General features: G+C 43.1%; 1 protein-coding gene across 1 annotated transcript; it reads left to right on the top strand.

The window, feature by feature from the left end:
• Positions 1-7,517: 7,517 nt before the first annotated feature.
• KLHL40 (kelch like family member 40) lies at positions 7,518-16,227 on the top strand. The gene is made up of 6 exons (XM_075214117.1): positions 7,518-8,801; positions 12,374-12,534; positions 13,315-13,422; positions 14,339-14,524; positions 14,696-14,842; positions 15,340-16,227. The coding sequence occupies exons 1-6, from the start codon at positions 7,668-7,670 to the stop codon at positions 15,449-15,451; spliced, it is 1,848 nt and encodes a 615-aa protein (XP_075070218.1). The 5' UTR covers positions 7,518-7,667; the 3' UTR covers positions 15,452-16,227.
• The last annotated feature ends 3,918 nt before the right edge of the window (positions 16,228-20,145 follow it).

Raw genomic sequence — 20,145 nt, 5'->3', positions numbered from 1 at the left:
GCCTAATTTACAAAGTGCAAATAGCGACCAAATCAGCGTAAAATCCTCTTTGGAGGTGTCTTGCTTGCACCTGACTGATTAAATCTATTTTTGCTGCAGGTTACTACATAATGAAATTTAGCAAAATGTTAGTTACTACCCTCTATGTGCTGATCCCTCGGCTCTAACTATAAAAGCAGCTTGTGAAACAGTTAAAATATTCTGCAAACTCAATACATTTTTTCACCAGTAGATGGCGATACATGATATCTGTGAGGACATAGCAGTAGATTTACTCATATTGTAAGTTTAATGCACATGTGCACAACTGTCATTTTATTAGTATTATTATTATTATTATTGTAACACCCCCCTAGTGGTGTTTTAGTTAAACCTTTACCTCAGTGAATAGAGGAGGGGTCACCTAGAGGGTAAGATAGAAGTTTCTGAAAAGTTACATAAACAGGTTACCATGGTGATAACCCAGCCCAGCCTGTGAGACTAAGTGAGAGGAAGGAGGGGCTGTCATTAAGGGGGGATAGGAACTGAGAAGGGAGACACAAGAGGAGAGTTGTAGCTGGGGACCTGGGGTGGAAGCTCCCAGGCTCCCCCAGCATTGCCTGGAAGTCTGAGCATGGTGACTGACCCAGGGTAAGGAATGTGTGCCCTGGATGAGGGGGAGAACTCCATGCCACTATAGAGAACCCAAGAGAGAGGGGGACACTTTGCATGGAAGAGGCCCTGGAGTGAGGGCTGCTACAAGAGGCCTGGTAGCTGTAGTGTCAGATCCTGAGGCTGAGAGTACACAGAGTGACGTGTCAGAGCACAGGAGACATAATCCCCGCAGAGGAGGGGTGAGCTGCAGTTGAGAGGTACACAGAGTGTGTCAGAGCTGCATGGAGGAGAGGCTGCCTGCCTATTAGCATCCATGCATGTGCCCCTGCAGAAAGGGTATCTGCAGTGAGTATGGAGTGTAAGAGAGACCAATGATTTATGTTACATAACATCTGGATAACATTAAGAACTGTGCAGGAGGAGTAATGAGATATATTTGCAACCATATTCGTATTGCTCATTAAGAACTGTGCTGGAGAGAGTAAGGAGCTGTACATATATTTCTTTATTGCTGCAACCATTATGATTATCGTGCTGGAGGAAGAGTGTAAATAAAGAGTTGAGTTTGTTATAGAGATGGTCTGGCGCCCAAATTATTGTGACTTCTATTACACTGCACCAAAGTGACATTACCTGTGTCCCACTAACTACAAAGAAACACCTGCATGTGCAGGGACCCCCTGATCATTTACACCCATGCCCATCAGCTAGCCAGGGCTTGAGAAGGAGGTGCACTGTGTACCCTTTGCACCCCACACTACACACAGTGACAGGGGGTTACATTATTATTAATAATAATAATAATAATAATAATAATAATAATAATAGTAATAATAATCCCCATAATTCATCTTTTAGATATAGGTTGTTCTACAAAGTAAAAAGAAAACACATACTTGCCTACTCTTTAAATCTGTACTCCGGGAGATCGGAGTACAGATCCTGTGACAGAGGGTAGAAGGGGGCGTGAAACATAATAAAGGGGTAGAGAGAGCAAATATTTGGGGTGTCCTTTGTGTCCTATGCGTGGTCTTTGGGTCTCATTCTGTACTTGTAAATGAAAACATTTTTCAAATGAATATTACACCCCAGCGGATAAACACATTTCTAGGCATAAATAGTATTAAGAAGCGTCACACATAGTTCCACATGTAAAATAGACCGTCCCGCATGTTCCTCACTCTCAGGACTAATTAAAGCCATATATTAACCTAAACCGAGCAGTGATAGGAAAACAAATGGAAAATTTTATTTACATGCATGAAACAGACTATCCAGACATAGGGCCTGATTCATTAAGGAACGTTAAGCAAAAATAAGTAAGTAAGTAAGGCAAAACCATGTTGCATTGGAGGGGGAGATAAATTTAAAATGTGATGGAAGATTTATATTTGTGATAGGGCATGTCCTAGATCAACTTTAAATTTCAGTGTACAAATAAGCTATCAAGTATCTGTGTGCTACATGAAAACACAGACAGTATTTATCTTATGTGCAAAACAATAAACTAATTTGCACCCCTTGGATTGCAACATGGTTTTGTCCAGAAAATTTGAATAAGAAAACTTACTCAATTTTTTGCTTTACTTTCCTTAATGAATCAAGGCCATTGAGTCAAATCCTGTGACTGAAAAAGTATCTTTCCAAATTGACTTGATATATGTTGGTTTGAAATCTCCAGCTCACAAGTAGGTAGGTAAAATACAAATTAAACATGATTATTTTTCCACCAGAAGACAGCAGAAAGGTAAACATTCATTTGCGAATTGTTATCAATTGGAAAATATGATTTTTATTGACTGTGTGTTTTCCCATTTAAATATAACACTATACAATTAATTCTCTAATCTAATCCCTGATTCCTTTTACTCCATTAAAAAGACAATGAGCTCAGTTTACCATTGATGCTGATGCTGATTCATAGCCACGCACCCGGTATGACGTACAGGATGCCCACCCTACACCCCCCGCAGGTCCCAGCCACTGTGTCTGTCTGTTTAAAGTATCCAGACTGGCCCGTGACACCCGAGCACCATGTGTAGTACATCCTGCAGTACTGACCTAAGCTCTAAGTATAGAGGACAGCTGGACATGCCACCGGCCTGAGGGAGAGGTAAATTTAGCCCCCACATCACCAGAAAGTATCTGCCGGTACAGTAAAGTCAGGAGAGATTAGCTGGGGGAACAATTGGTACAAACAGAACAGATTCTTGTAAAATAATGGAACACTGTGTAACTTTATATCATCTGCACAGTCAGTATTGTTTGTTTGTTTGTTTGTTTTACTAAACAATAGAAGAGACTGCATCAATGTTTCCAGAATTATTAAGGGGACTTAGCTAAAAGGCCCGAGGCCCCACTGCAGACACTCTCCTCCCTCTCTGTCCCCTTAACATGAGTGCGCCATTTTGTTGGTGACAACAGGAAGTCACGCCCAGACTACCAGTGGCACTGACCCTGTGCCCGCTCTGAATGCAGACTCTTGTAGTTATACCACCCAGACCCTGGGTGATATTTATAGGGACCCAAGGATGCAGTCACAGGGGTTTGGGCTCTGGCCGGCACTAGCTGCCCATTCCAGACATTATCTGCAGATATTAATCTCCTGCCCTGTGACAGGATTTGCCATTTGGAATCACCCAGGTGCTGGGTCTAAGCAGAGCCCCTAGAGCCAATTCAGTAGAACTGCCCAGCGACTCAGTGCTTCTACCAGGATGATCCATTTCCTCCTCCCAATGATGTGACACTGACAAAGAGATCTGGAGGCTTCCAGCAGACACGGGCCACCAGGCACTGGCCTCTATATTGGAGACTGACCATCAGGCACTGGCCTCTGTATTAGACACTGGCCTCTATATAGAAGACTGGCCACCAGGCACCGGCCTCTGTATTAGACACTGGCCATCTGGCACTGGCCTCTGTACAGGCGCGGGCTGGGAGAGGGAAGCCCGGGGGGCACACAGGCGGCCGCATCTCATGACACGGGATGCGGCCGCGTCATCAATGACGCGGCCGCATCGCCTATCATGTGATGCGGCTGCCTGTGCGCTGACGCGACCGCATCTCATGTCATCAGATGCGGCCGCCGGTGAAAATGGGGTATATTGCATCCGGTGGGGGGCCGGCCGGCTTACCCCCCGGCCCTAATAGCGGTATGACTGAGCGGCCCGGCCCTGCCTCTGTATTAGACACTCACCACCAGGCACTGGCCTCTGTATTAGACACTCACCACCAGGCACTGGCCTCTGTATTAGACACTCACCACCAGGCACTGGCCTCTGTATTAGACACTGGCCATCAGGTACTGGCCTCTGTATTAGTCACTGGCCACCAGGCACTGGCCTCTGTATTAGTCACTGGCCACCAGGCACTGGCCTCTGTATTAGACACTGGCCATCAGGTACTGGCCTCTGTATTAGTCACTGGCCACCAGGCACTGGCCTCTGTATTAGACACTCACCACCAGGCACTGGCCTCTGTATTAGACACTGGCCATCAGGCACTGGCCTCTGTATTAGACACTGGCCATTAGGCACTGGCTTCTGTATTAGACACTCACCACCAGGCACTGGCCTCTGTATTAGACACTGGCCACCAGGCATTGACCTCTATATTGGACACTGGCCTCTATATTAGATACTGGCCACTTGGCACTGGCCTCCATATTGGACACCCACCCCAAAACCAATAAAGTCATGCCCAGTTTTCATTTTGCAGTGTAAATGTTTTTTCCCTCTTGTCCAACATGAGAATGTTCTTTGCTGGGATATATAAAATGGGGGTATTTTCAGATTGGTTTTCTCTGTCCATTTGGAATATTGGTCTAAAACTCTGAACTCTAAAAAACCCAAAACATTAATAGTAGAAAAGAAAGGAAGATTTTATTCTAATTTTGATAAGGATGGATAAGGATAATATTGTAGTTCCAATCACAGAGAATTCCATCTAATAGTCCGGCTGCCCTAAGCTGGATACACACTACAGAAAATTACTGCAGATGTCATTTCTGTAACAATTTCACCAACGACTGAAGGTCCCGATGAGCGACAGATTCATGTGTACACACTTATATTATTTACCTTCAGATCTTTGATCTTCATCTCTCATAACCATCTGCTGAAAAGATTGGTGACTGTACATCCTACAGTTACAAGGGACCTCTTACCTCTCTGTCTGTCTGTATTACCCAGTATTGTTTTATTACTGTTTGTTCCCAATTGTAAAGCGCTACAGAATCTGCTGGCGCTATATAAATAAATGATGATGATGATGATGATGATGAAGGCCATCCCCCATTATGGGACCCCAAAGAGGAACCCACCAAAATCGGGACTCTCGGTAGATATACATGAACCTTCTATTTCATTGAATGGCTTACTGAGGACGGATATTGATGACAACGTTGCCTATTTGACACAGACATGCAGCGGAAGCAGCGAGCAGAGCCTCATTGTTACAGACAGGTAACATTTGGGGACACTCCAGATCAGGAGGAACGCCGACCCCCAAGTAGGTAATATTCAGTATTATTGTTTAATAAACTCAATCCATAACTGCATTTACAGTTTGGGTGTAGTCTGTGGTAGTCATATTTCCGATGGTGAAAATACAGATGGAAATAATACTGACACGAGAATCTTGACAGTCTAAATACCGACATGGCGAAAATACCAACAGTGTGATTTCTGAAAGTGCAAATGTCGACAGTCACAATGCCAGCATTAAAACAGCAATGTCAGTGGGTCCGGGGGCTATACACCGAACGGGGAAAAGTAAAAAATACATTTTTTTAAAAAAAAGGCGTACCTCCCCCTCCTCTAAATAAATATGAGCACCCAGCCCCATGCTGACAGCTCTAGGGCTCCTCCCACACCCCTTGGTGGTGGGTGTGGGGTCATGAAAGTGTTAGCTATAAACCGTAATGCTGCCACACTAGGGCTAGCCGGAGGAAAATCGGGGTACAAACAGCGTTGGGTATCCCCAATTTTCTTTCAACCAGCACTAGGCTAAAAATACCGACACACTGTCAGTATTAAATCCATGTAGGTATTTCCCCATGTAGGTATTTAGACTGTAGGTATTTTCAGCATCAAATAATCGAACCCAACCCCTTTAAAGTAAATGTTTGTGTAGGATGAAGATCCTGTGATATCTGATGAGCCAATCAGGAGCCTGTTTCAAAAGTTGAGACATTTCCTAGAGCAATGATGATGTCACAGCGTGTCTCAGGATCGCACTGAGCATGCTCCTACCAGTACGTGGGCGGTGCACTGCCTCATTAATACTCATGAATATTCATAGCTGCCCAGAAGATGACTGACACACACATGAATACATGAGAAAATATCAAACGATAAAGTACAGGAAGTAATTTACGAATCACACCCAATGTCAGGGAGGGTAAGGGTTACTTTTTTTGTATTTTCCAATAACAAGTTGCAATTATCCTTTAAAACTTATGTTTTTTTTGACATCTTCACAAATTTAGGACTTTAAGAAACTCTGCTCATCGGGATACAGTAAAGATGTAGAACAAGTGTGGGCGCCACAGGACAATAGTGAATCAAGGCTTTTTCAGAGCATTCAGCTTAGCAGGAAAAGTGCATTGTTTTGCAGTACACGCAGAATTTTGCACACAACATTTTACATCAAACTTTAAATAAAGCCCCGTATGTTCAAATGTTACCCCCTGATTATACATTGCTATGGAATATCCCAGCACTATATAAAATATATCAATAATATTAATAGAATTGAAAAGTGCTTCTCTATCTTGCATCACTCTGGGGCTGTTCGGACACGCTTGCATTCTCCTAGGTAACAGAAATGCTCTCTGTGTAGACTGGTGAATTCACACATAGAGACATGTCCAATGATTTCCCTGCAAATTTGTCAGAGAACTGAGATAATGGGCCGGATGCATTAAGGAAAGTTAAGGGAAAAATTAAGTAAGTTTTCTTACTCAACTTTTCTGGTCAAAACCATGTTGCAATCACAGGGGTGCAAATTAGTTTATTATTTTGCACATAAATACTTTTTAGGTTTATTTTTACACTGAAATTTAAAGTTGATCTAGGACATGCTCTACCCCAACTATAAATCTGCCATCACATTTTAAATTTACCTCCCCCTCCAATGCAACATGGTTTTGCCTTACTTTTGCTTAACTTTTCTTAATGAATCAGGCCCTCAGTCCTATACAACAGTCTTAATCACTGTGTAAAAAATGTGATATTTATGATAAAGCAGGAATAGAATACTCCATAACACCTTCATGTTTCACAAAATTGCAGTGCGAAGTTGGTGTGATTGTATGAGTACAAGCGTAGGAAACACACCAGCTAAGGATTTCTACATAGAATCATCATTTTTATTGCATTAATAAACCTTGCTAACATTTTCATGATATTAATATACCAATAAATATATTATTTGCCTACTACGCTACACACCAACGCAGCCGATATTTTGAGTGTTTTTTTTAATTCACAAGGTGCGCAACGAGGATTTAATTCTTTAACAGCTTTGTATATTTTTATAAATCCCCCTGCTCTGCTTAACGGTACATGTAACGGCAGAGATGTCACTAGGAGACGGAACTTTGTGGATTGCTCTAGAGAATTCCGTAATAAAAGTGAACGTTCCGTCATAGAGGTGAGTGCAGAAAACTTCTCGGCCTGTGACTCATGAAAGTGAATCACTTTACCATGAAACGTTTTTTTTTTGGAAACAAGGAGCCAAGGAAAGGCCCGGAGCCCTTCAATGATGAGTCACACTTGGATGATCCAGGCCTGGTGCCCTAAGTTTGTGGAGACAGCTGTCGCTTCTAGTTGTGCGATGTGTCGTGCCAACAAGCGATCACGTTACCATCAGGATTCCACTGCTTTGTAATGTTGTTGCTATATATAAAGAGCAGCTGACGAGCAAAGTCAGCTGGAATAGCAAGACTTTCATACGCTGGGTGGGGTGACAGACTGACAGTAAGGACGGCTTACTCCGAGACTTCTTCACAAGGAAGACATAGCTGCCCTGGCTCTGTGGGCAAAGGAGAAGAAAAAGATTTGTCTTCCAAAATGACGCTCCCAGTTCAACAGGCCGATGAGTTACGGCTCTACCAGCAAACCCTGCTTCAGGATGGACTCAAGGACATGTTGGACCACAGCAAGTTCATAGACTGTGTTCTGAGGATCAAAGAGAAGGAATTCCCGTGCCACCGGCTGGTCCTGGCAGCTTGCAGTCCGTACTTCCGAGCCATGTTCCTTTCAGACTTAGAAGAGAGCAAGAAAAAGGAAATTGACCTGGAAGATGTGGATCCCGACGTGATGGAGAAGATCCTTAATTATATCTACACCTCTGAGATTGAGATCACCGAGCAGAATGTTCAGGATATATTTTCCGTCGCCAACATGTTCCAGATCCCATCCATTTTTACGGTGTGTGTGTCGTTCCTGCAGAAGAAGCTGTGTCTTAGTAACTGTCTGGCCATTTTTCGATTGGGTCTCATGTTGGACTGTCCTCGCTTGGCCGTCTCCGCGCGGGATTTCTTATGCGATCGCTTCAACCTAATCGCCAGAGATGAGGAGTTCAACCAACTCTCCCCCGATGAACTCATTGCCATTATTTCCAGCGACAACCTTAACATCGAGAAGGAAGAGGAAGTGTTTCAGGTGGTGATGAAATGGGTGGCTGCAGACAAGGAGAAACGTATGGACGCCCTACCAGTCATCTTCGAAAGTGTCCGCTTCCGCCTGATACCGCAAGACTATATCACGAACAAGGTAGAGAAGCACGAGCTGGTTAAATCTAACTCCGAACTCTTGAAAAAAATTCAGATGGCCAAGGATGCCCAAGCGGGGAAATTACCCATCCTCAAAAAGAAAAGTTCCGGACAAGCGGAAGAGGGAAAAAGTGGGGAGAAAGTAGTTAATGGGGACTTGGAAGAAGACGAGGAAGAAGCTCTTCCTGGAATTCTGAACGACACAATGAGATTTGGGATGTTCTTAAAGGACCTCATCTTTATGATAAGCGACACGGGGGCAGTCGCCTACGACCCAATTGCGAATGAATGCTTCTTTGCGTCACTGTCAGCCCAGATACCCAAGAATCACGTCAGTTTGGTAACCAAAGAAAACCAGATCTTCGTGGCTGGTGGACTCTACTACAATGAGGAGATCAAGGATGATCCATTGAGCTCATATTTCCTACAGGTAACCCCTTGAATAGTTTGTCCTATATACTGTGAAATAAAATGCTATAGAGTGGGGTTCCTCACTGGTGGTTCTGGGGGGGCCTCTTACAGTACACGTCTCCTATCTAGTGCACAAGAGACAACGCATGTCCAAAGATCCACATGAGCAACCAATGACTTCACCTGGGATTCAATAGGGACATCTGGAAAACCTGTACTGTAAATGGTCTCTGATGACCAGAATTATATCAATATATAATTGTATATATGTACAATTATGTATATGAAATAACGACTCCTAGTGTAAATAGTTAGGATATTTGAAGTCGTTCATATGTGCTTTTATACAGATCAGAGATCTGTGAGGTCACGTGGAATATCCTTATAGTACAAATCAGTGGATAATCTCCATTGACATGTCTGTAAATAATATCTTTCGTATGGGGTACATTATCCCACATATAAACAGCAGTAGATTGCGTCATTGGGAAATAGATGATCAGAGACCTGCATGTGAACATGAATGTACTGAGCAGTACGTGTCAAAGCGGAATAAAAATACAAATTATCTTTCACTGTGAACCAGGGGTGGAACGCAGCATTTACTAATAATAATTTAGTATTTAGTGATTTTGTTTTATACATAGACATGAGCACCACTTTCCACCTACAGTCACTGTGAGGAGCACTGAGGAGAGTGTCACACACACTGACATGATCCCTGTGTTCTTCCTACAATCACTCCAAAGAGCGCTGAGAAGTTTCCTACACACAGATATGATCGCGGAGCTCCGCCTCCGATCACTGTGAGGAGCCCTGAGAAGAGTGTCATACACACAGACACGATCACTGAACTCCACCTACAGTCACTGTGAGGAGCCCTGAGAAGAGTGTCATACACACAGACACGATCACTGAACTACACCTACTGTCACTGTGAGGAGCCCTGAGAAGAGTGTCATACACACAGACATGATCACAGAGCTCCTCCTTCTGCAATCACCATGAGAAGCACTGCTAAACAATTTCATTAGGAGGGGATCACAGGTGTTACTGTGCAGAAGGACAGTGGTCATTTTGAAATGATTATATTTATATATTATAATATAATTATTACATATTATAATTTTGTAATTTACAATATATTAGACATGATGCTCTGAATTAGTTGGAAAATGCTACATCCAAATTATTCCTATTAACAGATCTCATATCTCTCTGTATTTTGTTCTTCCATCCAAAGCTTGTTCACAAATACATGAGCCGCCTTCTTCTATGATGAATAAAAGTGTTCAAAAAGAATCCCAAATATGCAGCCCCCTTCGTTGCTTAAAGACCCTGCATCCAAATGAATCACATAGATTGATAGTGAGGCCTCTAAAAAACCTATGCATGTCACTGTAGCTTACAACGGAGAGCGATCAGTCATTAAATAGTTTATAGACAGCAATAGCAACAGTGAACTAACTGAAATTTCATCTGATCTAACATACTGGACGACCAAATCTTATGACAATTTTACAAGTATACACCCATGTTATTTTACAGGTTATGGACTGGTTATGACAAGTACATATGATCCCAATTTTTGGGGTTGAAAAATTGACCAATGGGGGGCCCAATTCCATTCTAGTTAAGGGATGATAAATATGTTGATCTCTGCAGAACTATATAGCTACTTATTAATAAATGGTGAGAAATAATTGTGTAGGGTCCCTTATACCCATTATGTTACCCTTATTATTATTATTATTATTATTATCATTTATTTGTTGGGCGCCACAAGGTTTCCGCAGCGCCGTACATAGTACAAACAGTAGACCATACAGGGTTAAACAGTACAGAACGATAAACACAAAGTACCAATGCTTCAGTAACTCCAGGACAGACCTATGGAGTAAGGACAGAGCAGAAGAACAGGTATGGAGACAGGAGGGAAGAGGGGCCCTGCTCATAAGAGCTTACATCCTAAGGGAGGGTGGACAAATCAGACACGAGAGGGAGCTGGTGATGCCAGGGGAGAGAAGAAGGGGCCAGGGGAGAGAGGGAATAGCGAGCAGAGTAGATGAGGGGTTAAGTGGATGGTTGATAAGCTTTAGGGAACAGGTGAGTTTTAAGTGCTCGTTTGAAGGAGCACAGATTGGGAGCGAGACGGATGAAACGAGGGAGGTTGTTCCAGTGCAGGGGGGCAGCTCGGGCGAAGCCTTGGATTCTGGAGTGGGAAGAGGTGATAAGAGTGGAGGAGAGGCGACGGTCATTAGCAGAGCGCAGGGAGCGGACAGGAGTGTGAATGGAGAGGAGGCTAGTGATATAGGGGGCAGTAGAGTGGGAGAGAGCCTTGTAAGTGGTGATAAGGAGTTTGAAGAGGATTCTGTAGGGGAAGGGGAGCCAGTGTAAGGCGAGGCAGAGAGGGGAGGCAGAGGAGGAGCGGCGTGAAAGGAAGATGAGTCTTGCAGCCGCATTGAGTATAGAGCGGAGGGGTGCGAGATGTGAGAGGGGGAGGCCAGTGAGGAGGAGGTTGCAGTAGTCGAGGCGGGAGATGATGAGTATAGTACCCTTATAGGAAACTAAAGTGGAAATAACCCCTATTCGCAGTATTATAGATTTAATGAAACATCTCCCTATTTAAAGTTCCATTTTTGAAAGTGATATTTTGGAATCCTGGGCAGGACCAGAGGATTTGGAATTATCAGCTCTTGTGCGTTAAGTAATTCAGGGAAGTTGAGGCACGTATCCTGCATCAGCTAAGTCAGGAGAGATCACTTATACAGGACCTGTTCTGTAGGGGGGAGAAGGATGGGGGGGTGACGTGCTCTGACCACTTGCAGCAGCTGAAACTGGGGAGGGGGGGGGACATTTCACAGTCCTTTACACCAGCTGGTAGAATTTTTCCTGCATCCCAGGCTGCAAAGGGTTAACTCAGAAGTGAATGAGGATAGTTACCAAGTGACAACCTCCTTGGGTAAGAAAAACTATGACCCATAATCATATTAACCAGAACACGCTACATTGTATCACCCAGAAGCTGATCGAGATAAAATCATGTTGTTTGTTTGTGAAACACTTTGCTGTAAAATTATTAATTACTACAGTAAAAGAAACAATTGTAGGTTCTGTATCAGTCTGTTATATCTAATATAGTAAATCGATTAATGCAACATTGTATCCTGGGGATGTCATACTTGGTATATATAATATTTAAGTAAGATACATTGTGTCTCACAAGATGAAACCTCATTTTTGAATGTGTGTTTGTGTGCATATTACTGTGTATATCCTTCATTTCATATTGATCCTGTTATATCTAATATTCCTCCTACCATTATGGACAAACATTTTCCCACAAATAACGCTATAAAAAGGAATAACTTTAGTACATCTCATTGTATCTTCCTCATCAATTACCTCCGATGTTTTTTTAAACAAAAAAAAAAAAGATTTTGTTTTCAGTGAATTATACTCTCCTGTAACAAGTTACATTTATTTTAGATTGTAAACTCTTGTCAGAAGGCAGCTTGTGTTTATCACGGTTTGTTTCATGGCTGGTAGTAAATGATGCTACAATCATGTGATATGAGTATTCTGTTTCAGTTTGATCACCTGGACTCCGATTGGTTGGGAATGCCGCCAGTCCCCTCCGCCAGGTGCCTCTTTGGTTTTGGGGAGTCAGAAAACACAATCTACCTAATCGGTGGGAAAGAGCTGAAGGAGGGAGAACAAACTCTGGATTCTGTTCTGTGTTATGACCGCCCGTGAGTGATGATGTCATAATATAATACACTTGTTCCTAAATAAATAAATATAAATATATTTATATATAACACTGACCTTGCGTTGCCTGGGTAGTGGGAGTTTCCAGATCCCACATAGGTACTAAAATGCAAAAAACAGGGGGCGATAGTACTAATGTAAAAAAGAATTAAAATGAAAAGTTAAAATATATTTAAATGTGTAATTATGAGTACCAAATAAATATAATATAAATATACAAATGAATTATTTACAATTAAAGATGTGAAAATAGATGTCTGTTCAGGCATTCAAAATGTATAATGCAAGCTCCTTGGTGTACGTATGTATATACAACTTGATTATTGACTATTTGTGAAATACTTTCATTGTATAGCCTATAGCTGTAATCACTGTGGGAAGAGTCAGCACTTGGACAAATGCTATGAACATAAAAAATGCAACAGTGACATCTGTAGGCTAATAGACGGTACTGCACCCCTTTGAAAGAATATCTGATTAGGAAAAAAACTAATTATTTTTTTATTTTATAAAACATAGAAACATATTTAAGATTTATATTTTTATGATATCACAATATACACTAAGTTTAGCACCTCTGTTGTATTGCAAGAAGTTATGCAATGATTAATATATTGGTGATAATTAGTTTTATAGAGGTGGACTCTGCTTAATATGTTGGTAAGATTGTTAATTGTTACAGGTATATTAAAACCTCCTTGTCATGTATAGATTTAATTCTTGACCTCTGCTCACCATTTGTGTTTTATTTTATTTTTCAGGTCATTCAAGTGGGGGGAGTCGGACCCTTTGCCCTACCAAGTGTACGGACACGGCGTGATTTCCTATGATAACCTGGTTTATGTCATCGGAGGGAAAGGAAGTGACAAGTGAGTACGACTTGTACAACCAGCAGGTGGTGATATTATCTGCTGCAGTACTAGTTGTAGCCAGCAGGTGGTGATGTTATCTGCTGCAGTACTAGTTGTAATCAGCAGGTGGTGATGTTATCTGCTGCAGTACTAGTTGTAGCCAGCAGGTGGTGATGTTATCTGCTCAGTACTAATTGTAGCCAGCAGGTGGTGATGTTATCTGCTGCAGTACGAATTGTAGCCAGCAGGTGGTGATGTTATCTGCTGCAGTACTAATTGTAGCCAGCAGGTGGTGATGTTATCTGCTGCAGTACTAATTGTAGCCAGCAGGTGGTGATGTTATCTGCTGCAGTACTAGTTGTAACCAGCAGGTGGTGATGTTATCTGCTGCAGTACTAGTTGTAGCCAGCAGGTGGTGATGTTATCTGCTGCAGTACTAGTTGTAGCCAGCAGGTGGTGATGTTATCTGTTGCAGTACTAGTTGTAGCCAGCAGTACTAGTTGTAGCCAGCAGGTGGTGATGTTATCTGCTGCAGTACTAGTTGTAGCCAGCAGGTGGTGATGTTATCTGCTGCAGTACTAGTTGTAACCAGCACGTGGTGATGTTATCTGTTGCAGTACTAGTTGTAGCCAGCAGGTGGTGATGTTATCTGTTGCAGTACTAGTTGTAACCAGCACGTGGTGATGTTATCTGTTGCAGTACTATTTGTAGCCAGCAGGTGGCTATGCAGAACAAAGCAATTCACCCATTCGTCATTTATTGGCCATTGGATTTAAATACTAATTGGCATTTATTTATTTCTGCTATTATATGTCTGATATGAAAAGTGCAACTAACCCTCTCTTTAAAAAATAAATTAAAAATGTATACTACCCCTATATCTTATTACACCCCTATAACACCATGTGATTTCTTTCCACCTCACCCTTTGCAGGAAATGCCTGAACAGATTAAGTGTTTACAACCCTAAGAAGTTTGAATGGAGCGACCTGGCGCCCATGAAGACTGCCCGCTCGCTGTTCGGTGCGACTCTTCACAACGGGAAAATCCTCATTGCCGCTGGTGTTACCGACACCGGTTTGACAAATACGATTGAAGCCTATGACATCAACACGAATAAGTGAGTCATGTGTATCGGTCATCGTCACACTGTAGAATTATAAAGTACCTGTGGCCTACACAAAGTGGAGGTGACCATTTTGGTGCCTCGTGCCTCATTGAGGTAATAATTACCTAGTTTATAGAAATGACAGCTGAGGATGCCTATAATAAATGATTTCTCCTTCATCAGGTGGGAGGGCTTTACAGAGTTCCCCCAGGAGCGCAGCTCTCTGAGCCTCGTCAGCTTGGGCGGGACCCTCTTCGCCATAGGCGGGTTTGCGACGGTAGAGAATGAAAGCGAAGAACTGGTCCCCACAGAAATGAACGACATCTGGAGGTGAGAGAGTGAAAAGGACAGAATAATACCCTGACAATGGACCTGTCGTCTGCACGCAGCGGAGGCAGCCATCTTGTGGGCGGAGACAACTCCCGACCTCCTGATAAACTGGTCGGCTGCATCCTCATGAAAATATGTTTCACCCACAAAATAGCTGTGTCCACTGTGTGCAGAACATAGAGAGGGCAGACACTAAGCCCCTCCGTTACAACCCAATTGTAAACTGCGCTACGGTATTTGTTGGTGCTATATAAGTAAATAATTATGATAATATCAAATTTATACTCCATCATCCTTGATTCTTGGGTGCGGGTGGAGAGAGGGAACAACCATTATTGGATGTAAGTCTGCGCCCCTATAATTAAAGGCATTATTCTACTCAAACCCCCCCAACATAGTGCATATAGTTAGCTTTAGACCTTTATCTGACTGTAGAGGGGATGAGCCGTCTCTGCTACAATATTAACGTTATCTTCTATCCTGTTCCGTCTCCGCAGGTTTAATGAAGATGAGAAGAAGTGGGAAGGAATCCTGCGGGAGATCCGTTACGCTTCAGGAGCCACTTTCCTGGCAGCGCGGCTCAATATTCTCAGACTAACAAAGATGTAATTCCATCCCCAGGATGTGCTCTATGTCATGGGGCAGAAAAATAATACAATAAACAGAGAGTTAGGGGCAAATTATTAAATAAACTAAACGTTCCGGACGAGGAATGAACGTTACCAAGGACAGAGCACGTTTACAGGGATGAAGGATTTCGCTGAATACATGTAAATGTAGAACAAAGTCACGGTGTGCAGCCCCACATTGTGGAGCAATGTCTAATACAAACACATAAGTAAAAGTTTCCAAACCTTGAGAATAAGATATTTTAAATTGAACTGTAAATTTTAGTCCACAGGAGGATGTCTTTTGCAGTTTTCACACAGGGGATACTTTCAGCTTTTTAAATTTTTAATTATGTACGAGTTACAAAATGTCCTCAGCTTACGTTTTAATGTCACTTTCCACCATTTGGCAATGATTGGAAACATGGTTGGAAGACTGAGCAGAGGAGACGGCGGGATCCATCTGATAATTGTACAACTGGTTGTCTTTGTTTAATCGCAAAGAGCGATATATTCCGCAGAGCGGATTCTATTTGTTTCAGCATGTTTTCTGGCGTAGCCTGTTGGCATCAATTCCCCAAGAATAATCCCCATTTTCTGAAGGCGTTTAATTTCCAGTACGGCGCGGTCAACTCTGGACAATGCAGCAAGAACATATACTATGTTCATTTCTTTCTCACTATATTTAAATTAACGACTACAACCATTGTGCAGTGTTTTAAGTCAGGTGGCTGTAGAATTTTGATAGAACTTTTCTGCTAATAAAATGTGTTAAAAAATGAAATATGTTTAAAATCACTTCTCATCTTCTTATAGAGCCACTATATCCTAGAATGAAAATGTTGCAGATATGAACGATGAAAGTAAAAATACATTGTTGAGTGTCCACTTATGAACTGCGGTGCCATGTAATGTAATATATCACCTCTCCTGTCCCTTACAAACAGCAGGAAGATCTCCCACATATTTAGGGCTGTGTCCTAATGGGATCTGATAAAAGACAAAGGCTGAGACTACATCATCTGCCTTGTTATGCATAGGAAACAACCAAATCCACATTGTGTGTCTGTAATCAAGGTCTACAAAGCTGTCAGTCACTCTGTGTCTGCTCTGTTAGAGCAGCATCTCTCTGACTCACATAGAGGCTTTACTTACTCTTTAAGCAAGCAGAAACCCATGTCAGGATTAGAAAGGTTCATCAGCTGAGTGACTTCACACATGAAGAGTAAATCTAGTAACCTCAGTGCATCTCATACTCCATGGTACACCAAATTCAAGCTGCGGTTAGACATTAGATATCATGGGTACTTCTACATAGAAGGTAGTTCGTCCTATCTGAAGACTGGTCTGAGTCACGTTCAGGACTTTTCTCCTATACCTAGTGGTGGAAATGGGTGTGTATACGGTGGTACGACATACAGACACTTTTCCATATTGAATGCCGTTAAATTCGCAGAAGGGTGTGTATAGTGCAATAAATTAAAGTCACATCAAGGTGAAAAAACTGTTTATATTTGATCTTGTTTTGCTGTGACAGTGACATGATGTGAGGAGGGGAATGGAGGCAGCAGGAAGCCACAGACTGAGAGTTATATAGTATAAGGAGCAGGGTCCCCCAGCAGCACAGAGTATATCAGGAGATGAGTGATGTGTTAGTGAGGACAGGGCTGCATGTGACAGGGGCAGTGACACGATGTGATGGGAATGGAGGCAGCAGGAAGCCACAGACTGAGAGATATATAGTGGAAGGAGCAGGGTCCCCTAGCAGCACAGAATATATCAGGAGAGGAGTGATGTGTTAGTGAGGACAGAGTTGCATGTGACAGGGGCAGTGACATGATGTGAGGAGGGGAATGGAGGCAGCAGGAAGCCACAGTCTGAGAGTTATATAGTGGAAGGAGCAGAGTCCTCAGCAGCACAGAGTATATCAGGAGATGAGTGATGTGTTAGTGAGGACAGGGCTGCATGTGACAGTTGCAGTGACATGATGTGAGGAGGGGAATGGAGGCAGCAGGAAGCCACAGACTGAGAGTTATATAGTGGAAGGAGCAGGGTCCCCTAGCAGCACAGAGTATATCAGGAGAGGAGTGATGTGTTAGTGAGGACAGAGTTGCATGTGACAGGGGCAGTGACATGATGTGAGGAGGGGAATGGAGGCAGCAGGTAGCCACAGTCTGAGAGTTATATAGTGGAAGGAGCAGGGTCCTCCAGCAGCACAGAGTATATCAGGAGATGAGTGATGTGTTAGTGAGGACAGGGCTGCATGTGACAGTTGCAGTGACATGATGTGAGGAGGGGAATGGAGGCAGCAGGAAGCCACAGACTGAGAGTTATATAGTGGATGGAGCAGGGTCCCCAGCAGCACAGAGTATATCAGGAGATGAGTGATGTGTTAGTGAGGACAGAGCTGCATGTGACAGGGACAGTGACATGATGTGAGGAGGGGAATGGAGGCAGCAGGAAGCCACAGACTGAGAGTTATATAGTGGAAGGAGCAGGGTCCCCCAGCAGCACAGAGTATATCAGGAGAGGAGTGATGTGTTAGTGAGGACAGAGTTGCATGTGACAGGGGCAGTGACATGATGTGAGAAGGGGAATGGAGGCAGCAGGAGGCCACAGACTGAGAGTTATATAGGGGACGTAGCAGGGTCACCAGCAGCACAGAGTATATCAGGAGATGAGTGATGTGTTAGTGAGGACAGGGCTGCATGTGACAGGGGCAGTGACATGATGTGAGGAGGGGAATGGAGGCAGCAGGAAGCCACAGACTGAGAGTTATATAGTGGAAGGAGCAGGGTCCCCAGCAGCACAGAGTATATCAGGAGATGAGTGATGTGTTAGTGAGGACAGGGCTGCATGTGACAGGGACAGTGACATGATGGGAGGAGGGGAATGGAGGCAGCAGGAGGCCACAGACTGAGAACTATATAGTCAGGCTTCTGATAAATTGACACAGGATGTGTCTAATGAAGCCAAGTTCATACATACAATTTATTTTTAAAATGTAACAGGAAAATACAACGCACATAACTATAAACACCAGAGACCTGGCTATCGGTCTCACTTAATCCAGCGCTCAGGACATTGCGGACCTAGGCCCAGATTGGTAGAAATTGTAGATGGATTTATGAGATTATAATGATAAAATACAATGTCAGTGATGCAGGATGGTGGCCAGAAAGTAAAGTGATCTAATTACCAGCCCAGATCCCAGTTCAACCCCGACGCAGCGGGAGACATTACTGGTGTGATCTTATCTAGTCAGTGTGTGGGCGGCTACAGATGTTTCATAACCGCTGTATGAGTAAATTTAAGATGTCTATTCCCTGCTCCACAGGCCCCCTAATAACATACACTGATCACAATTATGTAATGCCCAACCTTGGCTACACAACTAGCGACTGTACCAAGACATTTAGCACATGAATGAGGTTTACAAGGTAGCTCTGGGATGTAAGACAAAGAGAATGGCTCTCTGCTAACTAGTAAGTTGTGCAAGCAGAGCTCAGAACCGTTTTATATCAGTCTCCCCGTGATAAAGTCCTTCTGTAACAAAACACATAGGGAAGGACTGCTGCTGTGCCAATCTTTGTCCTGATCACTGGGAGCGATGCCATCCTGCCCAGGATGTGGTATCCTTTATTGGAGTGCGTGTTTTGTGAGCAAGGAAGCGGCCATTCAATTTCGACATCCATTGGGCCCTGTACCAGTTACAGATAAGCTTATGCATATAATATGGATGTACAATTTTTATTAATAACATAAACATGTTTCAGAAAATATTAGACTATAAAGCGACTTATTACATTTCCCCCCATACATTTGAGGCTGATTCTATTCATCCTCTTTTGAGAAGTTTCGAATTAAAGATCCCCAACGTGGAACCGTTAATCCTTCAGCCAGGACCCTAGGTGTGTTCCCCGACATCACGGTTACCATAGGCAAACCGGGGGGTTTCTAGTGCCTGGAAACCCCCTCCACACCTGGGGCACTGTATAATTGAGGTGGCTGGACCCTGCCCCCACTTCACACGGCTCTGCTTGAAAAGAGAGAGCTGCGTGCACCTAACAGTAGTGCAAACAGCATTGCCCGTGTATATTATGGGGATAGGAAGAGTTGGAGAGCAGCCAAGCACTGTCTAAAATTATAGCCACGCCCCCATGCATGCTAGTCACGCCCACTGGTGGCGTGGTGTGAAAAACCCCCTCTACAAATCCTGCGTTTGCCCCTGCCTACTAGTATTTCTGATTCTCCACATTGAACCGGATTGCAATGGGATTTTTGGATGGCCTCTATCCGATCTCTCTACATTTGAAGAGTGATAAAAACGTCAGAAATTTTTATATGGACTGTGACATATTTGATTATTCAAGAGTCACTGGTTGAACTGAAGAACACATATCACCCCTATTTTTCTTGTGACAATTAACCCTTTCTTTATAATGTATGAGATAGATATATATATATCTATGTGATTTATATATAGTGTTTTACACACTCCTCCCTTACTCTGCTGTCAGTTTAGTACGACCAGACATCTACATTCTGTTTTAAGATCGGTGTTTTCATCCCGTTAGGTTCCTCCAATCCCCTTCACTGTGATAGAACCGTATTTACATTTTTTTCTGAGGTGTCTTGGAGAACAGGCCGTTGCCTCAGGGGGTTTAAACGTTAATGTGGAGCAGAGAGGTCATC

The sequence above is a fragment of the Mixophyes fleayi genome, chromosome 5 (genome assembly GCF_038048845.1).
Source record: "Mixophyes fleayi isolate aMixFle1 chromosome 5, aMixFle1.hap1, whole genome shotgun sequence".
Taxonomy (NCBI): domain Eukaryota; kingdom Metazoa; phylum Chordata; class Amphibia; order Anura; family Limnodynastidae; genus Mixophyes; species Mixophyes fleayi.
The sequence above is the reverse complement of the archived record's forward strand: the minus strand, read 5'-3'. Positions and strand labels throughout refer to the sequence as shown.